General features: G+C 42.6%; 1 protein-coding gene across 3 annotated transcripts; it reads left to right on the plus strand.

Annotated features, from left to right (window-relative positions):
• Positions 1-5328: 5328 nt before the first annotated feature.
• LOC109884480 (brain-specific angiogenesis inhibitor 1-associated protein 2-like) lies at positions 5329-18399 on the plus strand. 3 transcript variants are annotated; one of them, XM_031837974.1, is made up of 16 exons: positions 5354-5848; positions 9001-9138; positions 9654-9783; positions 9970-10045; positions 10269-10355; positions 11517-11578; positions 11660-11731; positions 11871-12008; positions 12583-12735; positions 12820-12996; positions 13216-13870; positions 13965-14169; positions 14326-14391; positions 14994-15249; positions 15338-15378; positions 15522-18399. In XM_031837974.1, the coding sequence occupies exons 3-16, from the start codon at positions 9736-9738 to the stop codon at positions 15592-15594; spliced, it is 2109 nt and encodes a 702-aa protein (XP_031693834.1). In that variant the 5' UTR covers positions 5354-5848; positions 9001-9138; positions 9654-9735; the 3' UTR covers positions 15595-18399. The 3 variants fall into 3 exon arrangements, with proteins under 3 accessions (XP_020332036.2, XP_031693834.1, XP_020332037.2); XM_020476447.2 differs by lacking the exon at positions 9001-9138 and having other exon boundaries at positions 5329-5848; XM_020476448.2 differs by lacking the exon at positions 9001-9138 and having other exon boundaries at positions 5354-5523.
• The last annotated feature ends 361 nt before the right edge of the window (positions 18400-18760 follow it).

Below are 18760 nucleotides of genomic sequence, written 5' to 3' on the forward strand. Positions count from 1 at the left end.
CTGAGAGGTGGTGAACAACCTGGTTAACTTTTATTATCATCCAACACATGGCACACTCAGGGTGACTGTTCAGGAAATACTTCACACTCTGCACTGTCACAGACAAAGACATACACAGACACAAACACACTGCACTGTTACACAGACACACAAGACACTTCACTGTCTCATAGGACTTTTACCAAAAAAGAGAGACACACATGATATCAATTCTGCCAGAGAACATCATGAGAATTCTGGAACACCATGAGAATTCTGCCATAGAACATCATGAGAATTCTTGAAAACCATGAGAATTCTGCCATAGAACATCATGAGAATTCTGGAACAACATGACAATTCTGCCATAGAACATGAGAATTCTGGAACAACATAAAATGCCATAAAATATCACTGGTGGAATTCTGTCATAGAACTTCGTACATATAACCCAATGAGTCAGTCCCAGTGTGAAGCGATAAGTCACTCTGATCTCCTTACATAATGAGAGATGAATACCTGGTTACATACTTACAGATACTCAACGTCAACAAAACAAAGGAGATGATTGTGGACTGCAGGAAACAGCAGAGGGAGTATACCCCTATCCACATCGACGGGACAGTAGTGGAGAAGGTGGAACATTTTAAGTTCCTTGGCATACACATCACGGACAAACTGAAATTGTCCATCTACACAGACAGCGTGGTGAAGAAGGCGCAACAGCGCCTTGTCATGACGTTGGCCTGGGGGTAGGTTTATGACAGTCATAAATACCTCTTCCACTCCTTTTCCTCTCTCTCTACCCTACTGATGTTACATTTGCAAACCCTTGGTTAACATGGAGATTCTGGGAACATCAGAAGGTGGGGAAAAATGAACAATATTCTGGTAATCCGACCAATTTAACATATGCGGTGGTAATGAATATGATGTCAGTTCGGTTGTCATCTGAGACATTCTCATCAATGATAAGATGACAGAAACTCGACAGTGGAAAGTCTACACATCAGAGTTATCGGATACACATGGAATTGTTGTTCAATTTAAATGTTTGAATATGAAATGATTTGTGATGTGATGAAATGTGATTTTAGCTTCTAAAATGTGAGATTTGGGTTTTCATAAGGTAGGTCTCTGCTCAATCAGTGGCCCGCCCCTGTGAAGGGACATGGGCTATAAAACTTTTCAAACACGCCCTCCTCTCCCTTCCTATATAAAGCCTTGATGACAATGTAACCTCCTGTTCCGAGGATGTGAGGACGACGGTCCGATGTCAGAATGGTTCAGATAATAACTACAGAACGAAGCCAACATCAGCGTGAGCTTTGGTTGCGAATGGTATGAACTTTGAACTCTTATTCACTACAGAAGTGATACCTCCTAGCCGTTGAGTTAGCAACAGCAGCTGCAAACGCAGGTTAGGAAGGAACAGACAGAGTATCCTGTCTACCACACAACGACGTTACTACAACGTATTCAATTTACCAGCAGAGACATTCTTCAAAGGACGAAGGACTCGGTTGGGCAACACGGCCTTCCATCTACCACCAACCTACTGAAGCGCAGCTCAGAGTAAATATTTATTGCATTTCCCTTTTCCAAATGGGCAGTAATTTAGAATGCATAAGGTACTGTATTTACGATAGCACAGCTTCTCCCTGTGTCCCTCAGTCTTCCCGCTCTTTCACTCAAACGCAGCCCCTTTTCTTTTGTGTAACAAGCTGTCATATCTGTTCCGCCCTGTAATCAAGTTATGATTGAATTATGTGTATGTGTAATTCTGTGTGATTAGTTAGGTATTTAGCAAATAAATAATTAAACCCAATTTTGTATTGCTGATTCAAATTGTTAGCCAGGGTTTGTGCAGATAACCAAGAATTTACAACTTTCAGATGAGACTGAATTAAAATGACGATTAATATTGACTGCTATTGATGTAAAATATTACTAGGTCTTCAAGAGTTTATTCGGAAGATAACAGCTCTATAAATATTATTGTGTGGTGCCCGACTCTCTAGTTAATTACATTTACATGATTAGCTAAATCAGGTAATATTAATTACGGAGAAATTATTTTATAGAATAGCATGTCATATCACTTAATCCGGCATAGCCAAAGAAACCACAACCTCTTCAACCTCAGGAGGCTGAAGAAATTTGGCTTGTCACCAAAAACACTCACAAACTTTTACAGATGCACAATCGAGAGCATCCTGTCAGGCTGTATCACCGCCTGGTACGTCAACTGCTCTGCCCACAACCTCCAGAGGGTAGTGAGGGCTGCACAACGCATCCCCGGTGGCAAACTACCTGCCCTCCAGGACACCTACACCACCCGATGTCACAGGAAGGCCAAAAAGATCATCAAGGGCAACAACCACCCGAGCCACTGCCTGTTCACCCCGCTATCGTCCAGAAGGCGAGGTCAGTACAGGTGCATCAAAGCTGGTTCCCAGAGACTGAAAAACAGCTTCTATCTCATGGCCATCAGACTGTTAAACACCCATCACTAACATTGAGTGGCTGCTGCCAACATACTGACTCAAATCTCTAGCCACTTTAAAAATTTAAAATTGGATGTAATAAATGTATCACTATTCACATTAAACAATGCCACTTTCTATAATGTTTACATACCCTACATTACTCATCTCATATGTATATACTGTACTGTGTACCATCTACTGCATCTTGCCTTTGCCGTTCGGCCATCGCTCATCCATATATTTTTATGTACATATTCTTATTCATTCCTTTACACTTGTGTGTAAAAGGTAGTTGTTGGGACATTGTTAGATTACTTGTTAGATATTACTGCATGGTCGGAACTAGAAGCACAAGCATTTCGCTACACTCGCATTAACATCTGCTAACCATGTGTATGTGACCAATAAAATTGTATTTTATTTTATTTGAGACAGTAGGCGACATTGACCTGTAAGTCAAATTCACAATCTGAGGCCTGTGTGATATTTATAGTGTCTGAGGTGCTCCATTTGGCCCTGTGTTTGTTTTGGTCTTCTTTACCCTCCACCTTATAACAACAGACTGTTAGATCATGTCCTTCGATACAACTCTCACCCCGGGTCAGACATACTGGTGATTGTGTGATATAATGAGTATTTAGTATTTTTTATTAAGATCACCTGCTAAAGCAGCAGCTACTCTTCCTGGGGTCCACACAAAACATGAAACATGACATAATACAGAACATTAATAGACAAGAACACCTCAAGGACAGAAGTACCACTGCTACAACTTCTTCTCTAAGCCGGCCCTGGTATCTGATCTCACAGCACCAGTGTTCTGTAAACACCGGGAAGTTAAAGGAAACGATAACAGCAACCATCGCTGTCCATGTGCCATGTGTCCATGTGCCTTCAGCAGTCTGAGGCCAATATTATCAACAAATAGGAACGTTGAGTCTAACATTTTAGTCGAAGATACTCAACAGCACCGACAGACACTGGCAGGATCATGTGTTTACCATCTGTGTCCTTGGTCCTTCTGTCTGACGTCAACACTATGCATGATCATGTGATGCCTTGCTGCTGTTGAATGTAAACACAAAATACCGTTAGAAACCCAGCATGGAAATGCAATAATCATGTGGAGTCCCCCCCTGCTTTGGTTTGAACATTGACCCCCCCTCTAAATATTGACCCCCCCCCCCCCTAAATGTGGCTTTATAATAATTTACTGTTTGATCTAAGATACCTGAGATTGGCCTTAGCGGCACATTTGACACACTGGGACATTGTCCAGGAAAACAGCTCTAGGTGACCCACATCTAGCGCCACACACGGTAGACTTCCTTCAAGTTCCAAGAAAGAAGTCAGCCTCAGTAGAACGTGACACTGATGCAGCGGATGTGTGCGATCAGGATGTGACCGAGAGAGGGACAGAAGGAGCCTTAATAATTACAAGCTAGTAAGAGCTAGATAGAGAGAGAGACATACTCAGACCCACAAAGAATTTAAAAACAAATCCAATTTTGATAAACTCCCATATCTATTGGGTGAAATACCACAGTGTGCCATCACAGCAGCAAGATTTGTGACCTGTAGCCACAAGAAAAGGGCAACCAATGAAGAACAAATACCATTGTAAATACAACCCATATTTATGTTTATTTATTTTCCCTTTTGTACTTTAACTATTTGCACATCTTTACAACACTGTACTGTATATAGCCATAATATGACATTTGAAATGTCTCTATTCCTTTGGAACTTTTGTGAGTGTAATATTTACTGTTAATTTTATATTGTTTATTTCACTTTTGTTTATTATCTATTTCACTTGCTTTGGCAATGTAAGTATGTGTTTCCAATGCCAATAAAGCTCTTTGAACTGAATTGACTAAGAAACATACAGAATGAGACAGATCAAGAAAAGGACAGAGAGAGAAAGACTGTGAGAGACCTTGAGAGAAAGAGAGATCTAGATGAGTTATTCTGGTGTTTATTAGGCCAGTAGTGCTGCCGTCTGTCAATATGTTGTGCGTCAGTCAGTCTTAAAGTAGGCCTGAGGAAGTGAACAGACAAGGGCACCGGCTCACAAGACCAGACAATCAACCACCTATACTAGCAGGCCAACACCTCCATAGAGCTAGACCTAATGACACAGAACCACAAACCCAGTTTCACATCTATTCCCACTGAAGTTACCAAATGGACCAATTCATCAGCAGCTTCTGTTCTGCTTGTTGCACTGCACTGATTATCGTCACACAACTGCCATCTGTTGGTCAGTGGTAGCTACTACAACCCAATTAAACTGACCCAAAACTATATGTTTAACCCTAGCCTCAACCACAACTCTAACACTAACCCTAATCCTAACCCATTTTGGCATAACCATAACCCTAATCTTGGCATAATGATTCACTTTTTTTTTACCATGGATTTCACTCAAGAAATTACCTCCTGAGGGCAGCACAGGGAAATGGGATCCCTCCCCTAGCCTTGCGTAACCCTAACTCTAACCATAATCTTGGCATAACCCTAACACTAACCTTTGCTTTAGACCGATCTTCAACCCTGGCTCAACCCCTTGACATACCAAACAGATGAATCACCTGAAAAGTATGACATGTTTTTGTAAAAAAAAAAAAAATGTTATAACGTTTTAGCCAAATACTTTTTTACTCCTATTGATTTATCACTCTCACCCCAAAAAAACATGTTTAAAGTAATAGGCTATAGGCAACATATTTAATATTGTGTGAATAATAAACCAAAGGGCTACTGCCCACTTAAGAGAATGAATGGAGGGAATGTGAGAAGGGGGTGGCGGATGTAGGCCAATGATACGTGACTGCGGGGTCTGCCATCCTTGCTTTAAAAAGTTTCAAGTCATTATTCTCTCTACCGCTATTCATCCCGGGTCCCGTTTGCTCATTGTTATTCTGCCCGAGTGAGTGAGTGAATGAGAGAGGGAGAAAGAGAGGGATAGTGAACGAGAGAGTGAGGACATTGTGAGAGAAAAGGAGAGTGGTAAAGAGAGACAGAGAACGGAAGAGACCTGAGGCTTCTAACGGTAGGGAGTTTGATGCAGCGGTCGGGGTTTATTCGCGGTGAATTTTCTGTCCGGGGTGGTGCGTGAAGGCATGTTGCTAATCGGCACAACAGTGAGTAGGGGTACAGAACGGCACCAAAAGTCTGACGCCGATTTGTGTGAGTAAAAAAGAAGAGCGTGAGAGACAGAGAACGAAGGCAGGGGGGGGAGATTGAGAGTTAGTGCACTGCTGGGTGAAACAACCCCCCACTAACGAAGGGGGAAGCAATAGAAGAAAAGGGAAAAAAGACAAAAGGCAAACGGCGTTTCGGTCATCTGTTTTTTTCCAACAATGAGCTCAGAAAAGGTACAATTCGACTTTGTATCAACTATTTAGCTGCTTATCTAACTTTGAATGAATTGCGCTGAGTTTTATATGTTGGCCTAGAGATCAACAGGTGTTGCTGAATGGGGCTATAGACTGGTGATACTGATTTGCTGAGAGAGTAATGTCTCTGATTTCGTCCACTTTCACATCTCGATAATTCGTTTAACTTGGTTTAGAGAAGATGTTTCGTATTTTATTTATGTATGCCAATAAGAGTCAAAGTGATAAACACAACCTCAAATCCTCCAATCTGTTTTTAGCGTTCCTGTTTCACAGACATTTGTTTATGATATTTTTCACCTATGATGTTACATATCTGTCACATTTGTAATTGTTGCCAAAACCAGTGTAATCACTTAAACTCCTTGAAAGCTTGTCAACAGTTTTCAGTTGTTGACCTAGTAGCTGTTTCTGAAACATCTTTGGCAACAAAATGTAAAAATTGTATTTCAATACCTACATTACAAAAGCCGTTTCAGATCATTTGTGTTTTAGTATATTGATTATAGATTTGCTGTGTAATTCTATATTTGGCTATGTTGTCATTGCGCATGAAAATTGGTTCCCAATTGACCAACCTGGTTTGAATAACAAGAAATTAATTAACCTCTTAAATTGGACCTTGAGAATGTGCCCCAATCTGCAGATTAACGGTCAGTTTACCAAACCCCAATCCTAACCGTCAGGACATAACAAGCATAACAGATTGTAGATCAGCGTTTATGGGGAACCAGTATCTAAAGAAATCCAATGAAGAATTTCCTTGATCAATATCCTATCATTGACCGGGCAGAAACACATTTTTGGGGGTGTCAAGTAGCCTAGTGGTTAGAGCATTGGGCTAGTAACCCAAAAGAGTTGCTGGATCGAATCCTGAGCTGACAAGGTTAAAAAAAGTCAGTCTTTCTGCCACTGAACAAGGCAGTTATTAACTCACTGTTCCCTGGTAGGCTGTCATTGTAAATAAGAATTTGTTCTTAACTGACTTGCCTAGTTAAATAAAGGCTAAATTAAAAACCCAAGACTTCTTTCTAGCCACTAGTGTGTTGATTTGGCTAGAAAGAAGTCTTGGGTTTTTAATTTAGCCTTTATTTAACTAGGCAACTACCTTGTCAGCTCAGGATTCAATCCAGCAACTCTTTCGGGTTACTAGCCCAATGCTCTAACCACTAGGCTACTTGACACCCCCAAAAATGTGTTTCTGCCTGGTCAATGATAGGATATTGATCAAGGAAATTCTTCATTGGATTTCTTTAGATATTGATAACAGTTCTTTGTGCACTTCTGCTTACCAAATTAGTCTTACTCCAGTCTCCTTTTCCCCTCACACACCTGATTTACTTACCAAAAGGCACATCTCAATAGGTGGTCCAGGTATAACATGACACAAGTGGGATGTGGGCCTTTCCTCTTTGGTTCTCTATTGCTCCTCAAACAAGGGGGAGGCCAATGACATCACCTCAGACCAACCCTTACAGGAAAAACCACATGAATTTCACGTGATCACATGTGAATTGGGAAGTTAATGCGATAACGCGTGACAACATGGAAAGCAATATGTGATAACATGAAACTATACATGTGAAAACGTGATCACATTTGAAGTGTTCCAAAAACACATTTTCACATGATTTCATATGTGAAATTTCACTTGAAATCAAGATTTTACTCGTGTTTTTTTCTGTAAGGGTAATAACTCCTTGACGTTTGCAGTTGTGTCTAAAAAAAACACTATTTTGCTCCCCAAAAATGACCCTCAAGTGTATGTACATTACTGTACTTATACTTGGGATATTCAACAGGAAAACGTCAAATTGCTAGAGGACGTCTTTAAAATAAGCTCAGAGCCTCCTTGAACATAGGTAACAATAGTTGTACTTGCAAAAAGTCCATAGGAGGTCAGTTGTACTGTACAGGGCTGTAACCCATACATCTGTGGAATCAAATGATGTCGTCAGGTCTATTCAACAGCAGCCTGACCGATCAGTGTTACCCAACACGTCTGTCTGCCCAATGACCATCCACTGACATCAACAAGTGAGCCAATGCATGTCATGCTGCAGAATGCCACACACACAGGAGGTTGTCTGAAAGGAGCATGTGTGAGCCTTAGTGTAGAGTGAGGTCAGATGTGTGTGTGTTGTCCCACACGAGGACCACCGTGCTGTAACACTAGAGAGAAGAGGCTTGTGTGAGAGCCACTGTACATTCATCATGGCTAGAGTACTGTAGGTTTACAGAATAGAACTTGAATGACTAGAATTATTTCTGAGACGTTCTATAATACTGTATCAGAACTATGTCTATTCTGCCCACTCTATTTCCACCTACCCATGTAATGAAGTGTCATAAGCATGACACAAGTATTGCCTAAGGTGGTCTATATTACCAATCTTCTGATTGTGTCATGTAATAAGTTAAGCTTTATAGTGGAACAGTTTGAATGGCCTGTTACTCAGTGTGCTGTAGCTTGCAAGTAAGCATTTCACTGTACCGTTTAAACGTGCTGTATCCTGTGCATGTGACAAATACTTTGATTTGATTGGATTATATGTTAGAGTAAGAAATGCTGTTTTTTCCAGTAGGTGCTCCACCACTGCAGACACCATGTATTATACAGGGATACCCTGGTGTATTTTGCTTAGGTCATGTGATCTGTGATACATCTATCACTTCTGCGTCTGAGTTATGAAGTTAAAAAAACGCAACCCCCCCATAAAAGATACGTTTTGGTAATAATTTGATCTTAAAACAGCAGTCAGACCCTCCTTTGATTCCAGGCCCTGAGGTTGTATTTCCTGCTTCCATAAGGATGTGAATAACACGACACTTCTTAACTTTTGCGATTGAGTCCACCAATTACTTTATCACTACCCTACATTCGGGCAACCCAAATGTTTCTGCTATCAGTTTGTTTCAGACCAGTCATAACCCCTCAGATAAGAACAATGGACTTTTCCAACACCAGGCACAAGTGTCATGGCACTGAATCAACATTGGTCCACAGAGAGAGAACCGTTGCTGAACTGACCAAGCTGTTCGGTGACAGAATTCCCCCCTGGATTAAATGGCTAAAGTCGTTGAGCTCAACTCCGCTTTTCTCCTTACAGCCCTCCTTTGTTATCCTACAGAGATTACATGAAAAATGTTGACCCATATCGGATAATGGAGCAGGACATAAAGTCAACATTTCCAGTCGTTAGCTCTGGAAGGTCACCCTCTTGATGAGGAGCAGCTGGGGTTCCCAAAGACTGGCTCCGGACCCACTGGTGGGCTGTGGTTTATTCCTCTTGGGTCACGGCATAGGACTGCTAGAAGTCTTGGGAATAGATTTTACACAGTCCCAAACAACTCTAAAAGATGGGTCACAGCACAAGCATGTTGGGTGGTAGTTTAGGGATAAGCTGTCTGGTCATTGCCTCCTGTATGGATCATAGACCACTGATGAAAACCCTCCATCTCACTCTGTATGGGTGAGTGTGATTTGCCAGGTCACCTCCAAACACCTCGGCCTGAATAACTCTCTTGGGTGTCTGGTTAGACCTCTCATAGAAGTTCTTTATACTTGAATTAATTGTACATTTCAGTCCTTTAACAGACACTCTTAACCCTAATTGCTCCTGTATGTTCCTATGGATAAGTGCCTTCTTCAAGGGCACATCAACAGATTCTTCACCTAGCCTGTTCTGGGATTTGAACCAAAAACATTTTGGTTACTGACCCAACACTCTTAACCGCTAGGCTACCTGCCAACACTTGTTTTTCTCCATCTTTGTGTTTCCAGGGGACCTCAGTCTGCTGTTGTAAAGCCTAATACCCTCAGATACAGGGGAGGAGACTACAATACACAAACATTCTGAAACACCATGTCTCGTTCAGACGAGGTCAACAAGATGACAGAAAACGTGTATAAGGTACAGTGTGTGTAGGTTTGTTGCCTCCAAGAGCAATGAATGAGTCTGTAGATGTAGTCAGGCGAGTGCCCTATATAACTCTTTGTTGAAACTCAGTCTGCTAGCAGCAATGATCACAGACTGTGACTAAGTGGTAAGTTGAAGAGGAGACATGAATATTGTCTCTTGTTGTCATGTGTTTTGTAGGGGATTCTGGACCAGTTCAACCCCAGTCTGAAGAACTTTGTGACCATGGGGAAACACTATGAGAAAGCCCTGACAGGTGAGAGAGAGTGGTGTGCACACAGTATACTGTATAATGTGTGCTATAGCACATCTAGTGGCGTTGGGTGGGCAAGTTGGTAGGGCATGTTTGTTTGGACATTTTAATGATGGCTCTCTGGTTTCTGGCAGAGAAGCTGCATTCCACCCAGGCCCAATCCTGAAGCCCATTTAGAGGGTCTTTGTTACATGGTGCCCCTCACTGAAAGGTGTTTTCCTCTCAGGAGTGACGGTAGCAGCCAAGGGATACTTCGATGGTCTGGTCAAACTGGGAGAACTGGCCAGCGACAGCCAAGGGTCCAAAGAACTGGGTGAGTGACTGGGTGGGTGACTGGGTGAGTGACTCTGTGGGTGACTGGGTGAGTGACTGGGTGGGTGACTGGGTGGGTGGGTGTATGAGAGAGAGAGACCGGGGGGTGGGGTGAGAAACACTAAGGGACTATGGGAGAAGAAGCGAGCTAGAGAGTGGAGGAACAAGAGAAAGTAGGGACTGAGTGAGGGAGCTGAGAGAGAGAGCATGAGGGAACTGAGCGAGAGGGAGAGAGTGGGTTGATTGTTGAGAGATTAACAACACCACATGATCTCATTGTAATGCTGCAAACAGTCAGGAAGGGGGAGGGAGGGAGAAATGCCAGACACCACAAACTACTGTGCTGTGGGAGAGAGACACACACATTCTTTACCTCATTGGCAGACTCACAGCTGACATCATAGGCTGAGAAGTTGAGAGATACAATCATTCAGTCAGTTAACAGCTCCATGTGAGATAAGATACTACTTTATTGATCTGACACCTCAGACACAATATTGCACATACAGACAACGTGAAGTCACAACAAGTGTTTTTTTCCCAGCCCTTTTATCCCTCTCTGTATCCTGTGTTGATGACGTATTCTCTGTATCCTGTGTTGATGACGTATTCTCTGTATCCCTGTGTTGATGACGTATTCTCTGTATCCTGTGTTGATAACGTATTCTCTGTATCCTGTGTTGATGACGTATTCTCTGTATCCCTGTGTTGATGACGTATTCTCTGTATCCCTGTGTTGATGACGTATTCTCTGTATCCTGTGTTGATGACGTATTCTCTGTATCCTGTGTTGATGACGTATGCTCTGTATCCTGTGTTGATGACGTATGCTCTGTATCCTGTGTTGATGACGTATTCTCTGTATCCTGTGTTGATGACGTATTCTCTGTAGCCCTGTGTTGATGACGTATTCTCTGTAGCCCTGTGTTGGTGACGTATTCTCTGTATCCTGTGTTGGTGACGTATTCTCTGTATCCTGTGTTGGTGACGTATTCTCTGTATCCTGTGTTGATGACGTATTCTCTGTATCCTGTGTTGATGACGTATTCTCTGTATCCTGTGTTGATGACGTATTCTCTGTATCCTGTGTTGATGACGTATTCTCTGTATCCTGTGTTGATGACGTATTCTCTGTATCCCTGTGTCTTCTTGGGGATTCCAGGAGACACGTTATTCCAGATGGCCGAGGTGCACAGGCAGATTCAGGTTCAACTGGAGGACGTGGTGAGTGTTTACCGTGTGTGTGGTGATATGATTGTTAACTATTGTGATGCTGTATGAATGATGGTGGAATATGATCTACAGTTGAAGCTGTTCCATTCTGAGCTGCTGTCCCAGTTGGAGCAAAAGCTGGAGTTGGACATTAAATATCTTACCGTGAGTTTATCTATGCATTTACCTTTAACATATTTCCTTCTCTCTACAGCGCAACCACTTTTCTGACTAACTATTTTTCTATCTGTTGCTCTCTCTCTCTCAATCGGGTTTTCTCGCTCCCGTTCTCTCTCGATCTCAGGCCACGTTGAAGAAATATCAGAGTGAGCGCAAGTCGAAGTCTGAATCTATCGAGCGCTGCCAATCACAGCTCAAGAAGCTGCGCAGGAAGAGCCAGGGCAGTCGCCACCCCAACAAGTATGGAGATAGGGAGATGCAGGTAACTAGCATCCAACAACACCATTTTGTGTCAGTAGTGCTTTGAGTGTAAGGTTTCAATGATGCATTTGTGTATTGGTGAAACACTTACAGTGGTGTGTTGACACTTGAAATTTGTGGGCTTTTCTTGGAAACACCACCAGACGAAATCATCTTACTCAGCATTACAATGCACAGTCAAGTGTTTGTGTGTGTGTGCTTGTACAGTCTGTGTGTGCAGAAGTATGGATGAGATTAAATAGCGATCTGGCTCATCTGATTTGGCTTCCAGTCCTTACTGAAGTAAAAGTGTGGGATAGGGAAGAGAAAGAGGAGAAATCGTAGGAATGAGAAAACAGGAAATAAGAAGGGGTGGACAATTGAAGAAAAGGTTAAGGAAGGTGAGGGATAATATTTTGTGATTAGGATTTAGTTTATCACTGCTCAGTAGACAGGATATGATGTCACTTCTTCCTTTTGGTCCCTCCGATGGGCCTCTCTCCCTACAGTGTATTATAAAGGACACATATCTCCTACTCCGCTGCTTCTGTTATTCTGCATTCGTTTCTTTGTGTGTGTTTACTAACCTCTGTCAGTATGTGGAGCTAATGAGTCGTCGTCAGGCTGAGCTGGACACGCTGGTTGCTGTGGGTTACCGCTCGGCGCTGACTGAGGAGAGGAGACGATACTGCTTCCTGGTGGACCGCCAGTGTTCCGTTACCAAGCTGCTCATCAACTATCACTGCAAGGTACACACACACACACACACACACACACACACACACAGTCCCTGACCCCCATCCAACCTGCCTCTCCTTCCTCCCTGTGTCCAGGTGAGAGAGCTCTTGTCACAGAAGCTGTCCTCATGGCAACAGTCATGCTCCCAGCCAACCAGACTACCTGAACGGGCGCTCAACCTGCTGCGTCACACCGCCCCTCAGGGCTCTGGGGCGTCTGGGATAGCTGAGCTCCTCCGACATGCCAAGCTGGGCGCTGCACAGCCAGAACAGGTGAGGACAAGGGGTTTCAGTTTCAGTTCATTAGAAGGAATTCACAGACAAATGTCTGAATTACATGTACTTCAGAAGATAAAGTGAAGTTATTATAAGATTTGGGTATTCTGTTATTTAGACAGCATTCATATGGATTTCAGTCATTTAGCAAAATTCCATTGTTTCTTCTCATCTCTCTGTCTTATCTCTCTCTCTCTTACCATTTCTCTCTTTCAGAGGCTGTCAGTACAGGAGGTGCCTCCCTTGTTGAATGGTGGCTCCAAGCAGCAGAAACCCATCCCCTCTTCTTCCCAGAGTGACATCCCCCCTCCCCAACATTCCCCCGGACCCCAGACCTTCCGCTCCCTCGCTGCCACTGGAGGGGCTATTGGAGGGAGTGGGGCAGGCTCCCCTCAGCAGACCAGCACACCTATTAGTGTCTCAGCTAGCCCCAATGCTAACAACAACACAAGTGATAATGCTATCACTACTGCTAACACTCCCACCACTTCATCCACCTCCTCCACGGTTGGCTCCAGCCAAGCCCAGCAGACCTCTCTTCTCCTGGCCACCAGCACCTCCAGCCTTTCTCCTAGTCTGATTCCCTCCACTGTGCTTTCTCTCAGCCAGAGTTCCCCATCCTACTCCTCCCTACAGGGCCTGGCCCTGCCGTTGTCCCTCGGTGCCCCTCACAGTCCTCCACTACCCCACAGTGCACCTCTCTCCAGAGCCATAACCCCCTCGCTGCACCACCAGGGAGTGCTAGGAGGAGGGAACACCCCATTGCTGTCCCATAATCCCATTTTGATGAAGGCAGCGGAGATGTATGGAACGTCTACGCTGCCGTTGCCTAGGAGACCAGTCAGTGAGGCCCGGGTGGGAGGGTTTATGGGTAGGTTTTAATACCCCCCCCTTCACTTCTTGTCCATTTCTTTCCCAATGTGATGTCTATTTAATTAATTTCACATTCCCTCTCTATCTTCCAGGTTCCACTCTGCCCAGAGACAGAGTTCTCCCTCTCTCCAGCCCGTCTCGTGTGGAAGCCATATTTGCCCACGCTCCTGGGGGTTCAGAGGGCAGTGGAGTGGGCGGGGCCTGCTTACTTCACTTCCTGCCAGGCGACGCTCTCAGCCTCCTCATCTCTGAGCCCAGAGATGGGTGGCACTATGGCCAGAACGAACGGACGGGACGGTAAGAGTTAGAACCCACTATTCAGCTGTACAAAACCCTACAATTCTTCAAACACCAACTGAGGACTGTTCTGAAATGACATCTTCAGGCAATCTATGGGTTTTCTAGGTTATATACGGATAATACCAAAACAATTCCTCCCTCTCTCCCTTACAGGAAAGGCTGGTTCCCTTTCTCCTATACTCAGCCCTACCCCAACACCTTGGATCCCCTCGACAGCAGGTCCATTACCATAGAAAGAAGAAACTGTTATGATATTGTCATTTCATTCCTCAAAATATTATTGTCTTAAATGGAAGTCAACTTGTAGGGTTATGATTGAATCTTGACACTGTAACTCTAGAAATCCTTCCGCTATGCTCTCCACCCTTCCCTGTATTGACTGATCTAACAGCCTAGCTGCAACGTTGTCAACAACATTGTCTGTCAGTACGATAGCGATGTCTACAAACTGGCAGTGATGATTTTGGCTTATTCACAGGAAGCTGAGAGAGATCACTGACACTTTGACACAGACATGCTGTTTTTTTCTCCAAGTGTCATTATCATTTTGATGTGTCCATGCCAAGCAAAGAGACCGGGCCTTTAGAATGAATGACCCTCATTCTTTCCATCTACCTAAGCTCTGTCCTAATCTTCTCGCACCTCGTAGGTCCCCTTTGCTCTCCAAGATCAACAGTACAGTTGATGAGTTAGCATGACCACTTTCCTCCATTTATCCTCAGTCTGAAATGTCAGAACACTATGCCTGCTATTGTCATTAAGGATATTGAGTTGAGCAAGACACTTGGAAAATGAACCATTTACCACTGGTTTCTCTCCAGCTCCCCGCTCCTCTCTAAGGTCAACAGTACCAGTACGGGTCAGTTAGATAAGCTGGTCTCCCCTGGCCTGCCTGCCCTGACCCCTGAGTCCGAGGAGGAGCGCTCATTCCCCCCTCAGAGGGTCAGCACCTTCCGCCCGCGCCCATACAGCATGGCCGACTCCAACCAGTTCAGCCTGAGGCCGAAGGTCAGAGGTGAAGGGGTAGAGTGGGCAGGGCCCCCTGACCGACCGGCTCTGTCAATGCTGATGCAAGAGGTATAGATGGCTTATAATGACAGAATATAATGTAGATATGATATGTAATGGGTTAATAACACTAGGATCTTCATCGCTTTTACTACAGCTCTCCTCAGACTTCACCTCTCCTCCACCCTCCCCAACCTGGTAAATGCATTCTTCATATTATTTATACAGTAGATATACTGCATTGCAGTAGTCACCAACTCTGGTCCACTTTAGATAGATGACTGTCGATAAACGTGTCTAAGCTCCTGTCATGCCTGATATGCACATTGTCTCCCTGGCAGGACCAACCCATTTGCCCATGTCCGGCTCAGAAAGACGGTGACCAACGATCGCTCTGCACCCATCATCGAATAGTACATGGTCTCCTTGAACAGGCATCCAATGGAGAGGTGTTAATAGGAAACATTCATGTGTATTGAATTTGTTTTCAGAGTCCAGTAACTGTTGGTTGAGTTCTCAACTGTTGAGCCTTAAGAGAAAGCCTTAACAGGCGATGGTTTTGGGGAGGAGATTCTCCCAGCGAGTATCAGTTTAGCTAGCTAACTTGTAACTAGTTAGGTAAACCTTTCTGTTCATGTTGGTTATTTACAAGTGCTGATTAGATGTGTATTAATCAGGCCTAAGTCAAAATACAAGTGCTGATTAGATGTGTATTAATCAGGCCTAAGTCAAAATACAAGTGCTGATTAGATGTGTATTAATCAGGCCTAAGTCAAAATACAGACACTTATGTTGTGTTATTTTGAAGATAGAAGAATCAAAGCTGAAATTTGAGTGACATAACAGTGATTGTCAAAACCCTTTGGACAAAATGAGATCTTGAATAAAAATCCACCATAGTATTTGAGAATTATAGAGTAAAAAGATGAGTGTGGGAGTTGGAATTTAAAAAGCTCTGTGATGTTAGTAAAAACACAAACAGATGACGGCCATTTTCTTGGCATGTCTCAACATTAACATTTGAGCCCTGGGCATTACTGATCATTTTAGAATGTTCTTTTCATTTTACAACACTTTTCTAGAAGTAACCTTGGTAGAAAATGTTTATGTTTTTTTGTCTGTACCCTTTCAGGGACTGGTTCCTGGTAGCCGCCTGTAGTTGGGTACTAGTTTAATGAATTATAGCATACTTTACTTGTACCATTAGGAATTGTCTTAAAGGACAGGCTCCTGTTTTATCAGTATTTTCATCGAGGAGGTTTTTTGAGAAGAGTTGTGCAGAGATATGTGTGTAGGATCCAGGAAAATCCAAACATGTTGAAGAATTGTCTTTTTTTTTTCATTGTTGGGATTCAATTAGAGTATGTTTAAACACATTGTTAGCTAGGCAGATGTATTTTCACGATAGATGCAGACCTACCAATCACTTGTTGATTTATCACATTTGTACAACTTAATTTACATGTTCTCTGTATGGCGATTTAAAGAAAGGTGTATTGATGTTGCTTACTGATGTCATCAGCACAATGCTGGGTAGGAAATAGTTCAACACCAATATTTTTTTAAATAATTTGTTTTAATTTGCGGTAGTTTTTGTATAAGGAATTACATTTTTAAGATCAACTGATCAATTTACAAAGGCAATTGATATGATATGTTATACACAGAAATATGTTGCATTGCAAAGCTATTGCTGCTAGTTTGGATGTGTAGATTGTATTGAGCGTTTACCTTCAAGAGTCTCTGTTATCGACAGAAACGTATTAATAGAAGTAAGAAGGAGCAACCGTACAGATGTAGGATCTTTATTTGATCACTCTTTTGTTGGTGAGAATGTTCCTGCATAGCAGGAAATGCAAACTTGTAGTGTATTTTAGTGTTAAAAAGGCTTCTAAAGTGTGTCTATCAACCCCTACAAAAATGTAGATTAATTTACATTTCTTGTTGCTGCAGGATTATTTCCTGCAACTGGCTAAAATGAAGATCTTACATCTGTAACAATGCATCCCTGTGGGGTGAACTGTACTTCTATTTGTATTGGACAGGTAGAAGAGGAAAGAAACAGTGGAGGGTTTGGAGGATGGGTTTTCCTGGACAGTAGGTTTGAGAAATTGGCATTGTGTTGAGGGATAAAAGTATAAGAAAAGAGATGGATTCAGCTGGTTTGTTTTTACTAGTGTCTTCTCGATTGATTTCGAATTCGACTCCAACAGATTGTTCACATCTAGCAGATTTTAGCTGCACGTTTACCAATTGCAAACCGTACAGAACCTTATTTAAAGGGCGAAGACAGATTGTGTTTATGAAGTCTTTATGAAGTCTAACTTTGAAAGTGTTGAGGAAAGGATTTGGAAAGTGGAACAGTGTGTGAGCAAGTGTCAATGGTAAACTAGTGTAGAAAGTAGTATTTTTCTCTCACTTTCTCCATGTCTGGTGTCTCTCTAGACTGTCATCTGGTATCTCGCTAGTGTCTCTTTCATCTAGAAAACTGCAGTTGAGAGATTCAGGGTGGAAATATGTGGCTGGGAAAATGGAGTTTCTCCGTATGATCTTTTATTCTGATTTCCGGCCCTTACAGCATATAGTTCCTTCTCTCCTCATGCTTCTGTATCGTATTAACTTGCATCTCTAACCTAGCCTGTGAAATGAGGGACTTTCTTGCTATGGTAATTATAACACACAATAAAAAACATTGATGTTGATTTAAATACTGAGTATAGTGGAATCACATAGTTGAAGTTTACTTATGTTTGTACAAATTGCAAAAAAAAAAAAGTTTTTGATCTTGTTTAACTTTGTTATTCCTTAACCTTGCACCTTTTCACCGTCCTAACCTTCTTCAAAATATGACCTTTCAATGTCAATCTAGCTATATGAGAACGGGATCCAGTTGTAAAAGGCAAAAGAAAAATGATGCTGTGGTGACTATTCAAGATCTTATATTCCGGATGCCTCTGTTAGTAGGATTGTCTTAAATACGTGTTTAAGAACGAAACAATTGCCTCTGCCACTACTTTTATTTCCATCTTTTAATTTGTTTTGTTATATCATTGTTTTGTTACTTCATCTGTAGCTTTTTTCTCTTTAAAACAGCATTGCCTTTCCGAGACACACAACAATCATGGTCACAGTATAAAACCTTAAATACACACACATTCCTGATACCACTGGTATTGTATTTCTTTCAAATGAATACTTCAATAAACATGTTAATCACTATACCCAGTGTTCATCTTCGCATTGAACAACCAAACCATTTTGCTGGTATTTGATTTAAAATCTCCTCGGCTTCAGTGGAATTGAGTGGCCACAAATGCCTTAATCCATAAGACCCTATGCACATAATTAGTAAAATTTTACTGTAGGCAATAGTTTCAGTAGTCTTTATTTTACGGTATCCAATTGGTAGTTATTCTTGTCCCATCGCTGCAACTCCTGTACGGACACCAAAACACAACCCAGCCGCACTGTTTTTGACACAATTGCCCGCTTAACCAGCCGCACCAATGTGTTGGAGGTAATACTGCACCATGCATTGTGTCCGGCCTGCCACAGGAGTCGCTAGAGCGCAATGGGACAA

Source organism: Oncorhynchus kisutch, linkage group LG2 (assembly GCF_002021735.2).
Source record: "Oncorhynchus kisutch isolate 150728-3 linkage group LG2, Okis_V2, whole genome shotgun sequence".
Taxonomy (NCBI): domain Eukaryota; kingdom Metazoa; phylum Chordata; class Actinopteri; order Salmoniformes; family Salmonidae; genus Oncorhynchus; species Oncorhynchus kisutch.

Bases quoted from the DNA above. Each gene is read 5' to 3' on its own strand.
- LOC109884480 (XM_020476447.2), top strand. From the start codon at position 9,736: ATGTCTCGTTCAGACGAGGTCAACAAGATGACAGAAAACGTGTATAAG. The intron at 11,579-11,659 runs GTGAGTGTTTAC...TATGATCTACAG, and splicing joins AGGTTCAACTGGAGGACGTG to TTGAAGCTGTTCCATTCTGA. The intron at 15,379-15,521 runs GTAAATGCATTC...TCTCCCTGGCAG, and splicing joins CCTCCACCCTCCCCAACCTG to GACCAACCCATTTGCCCATG.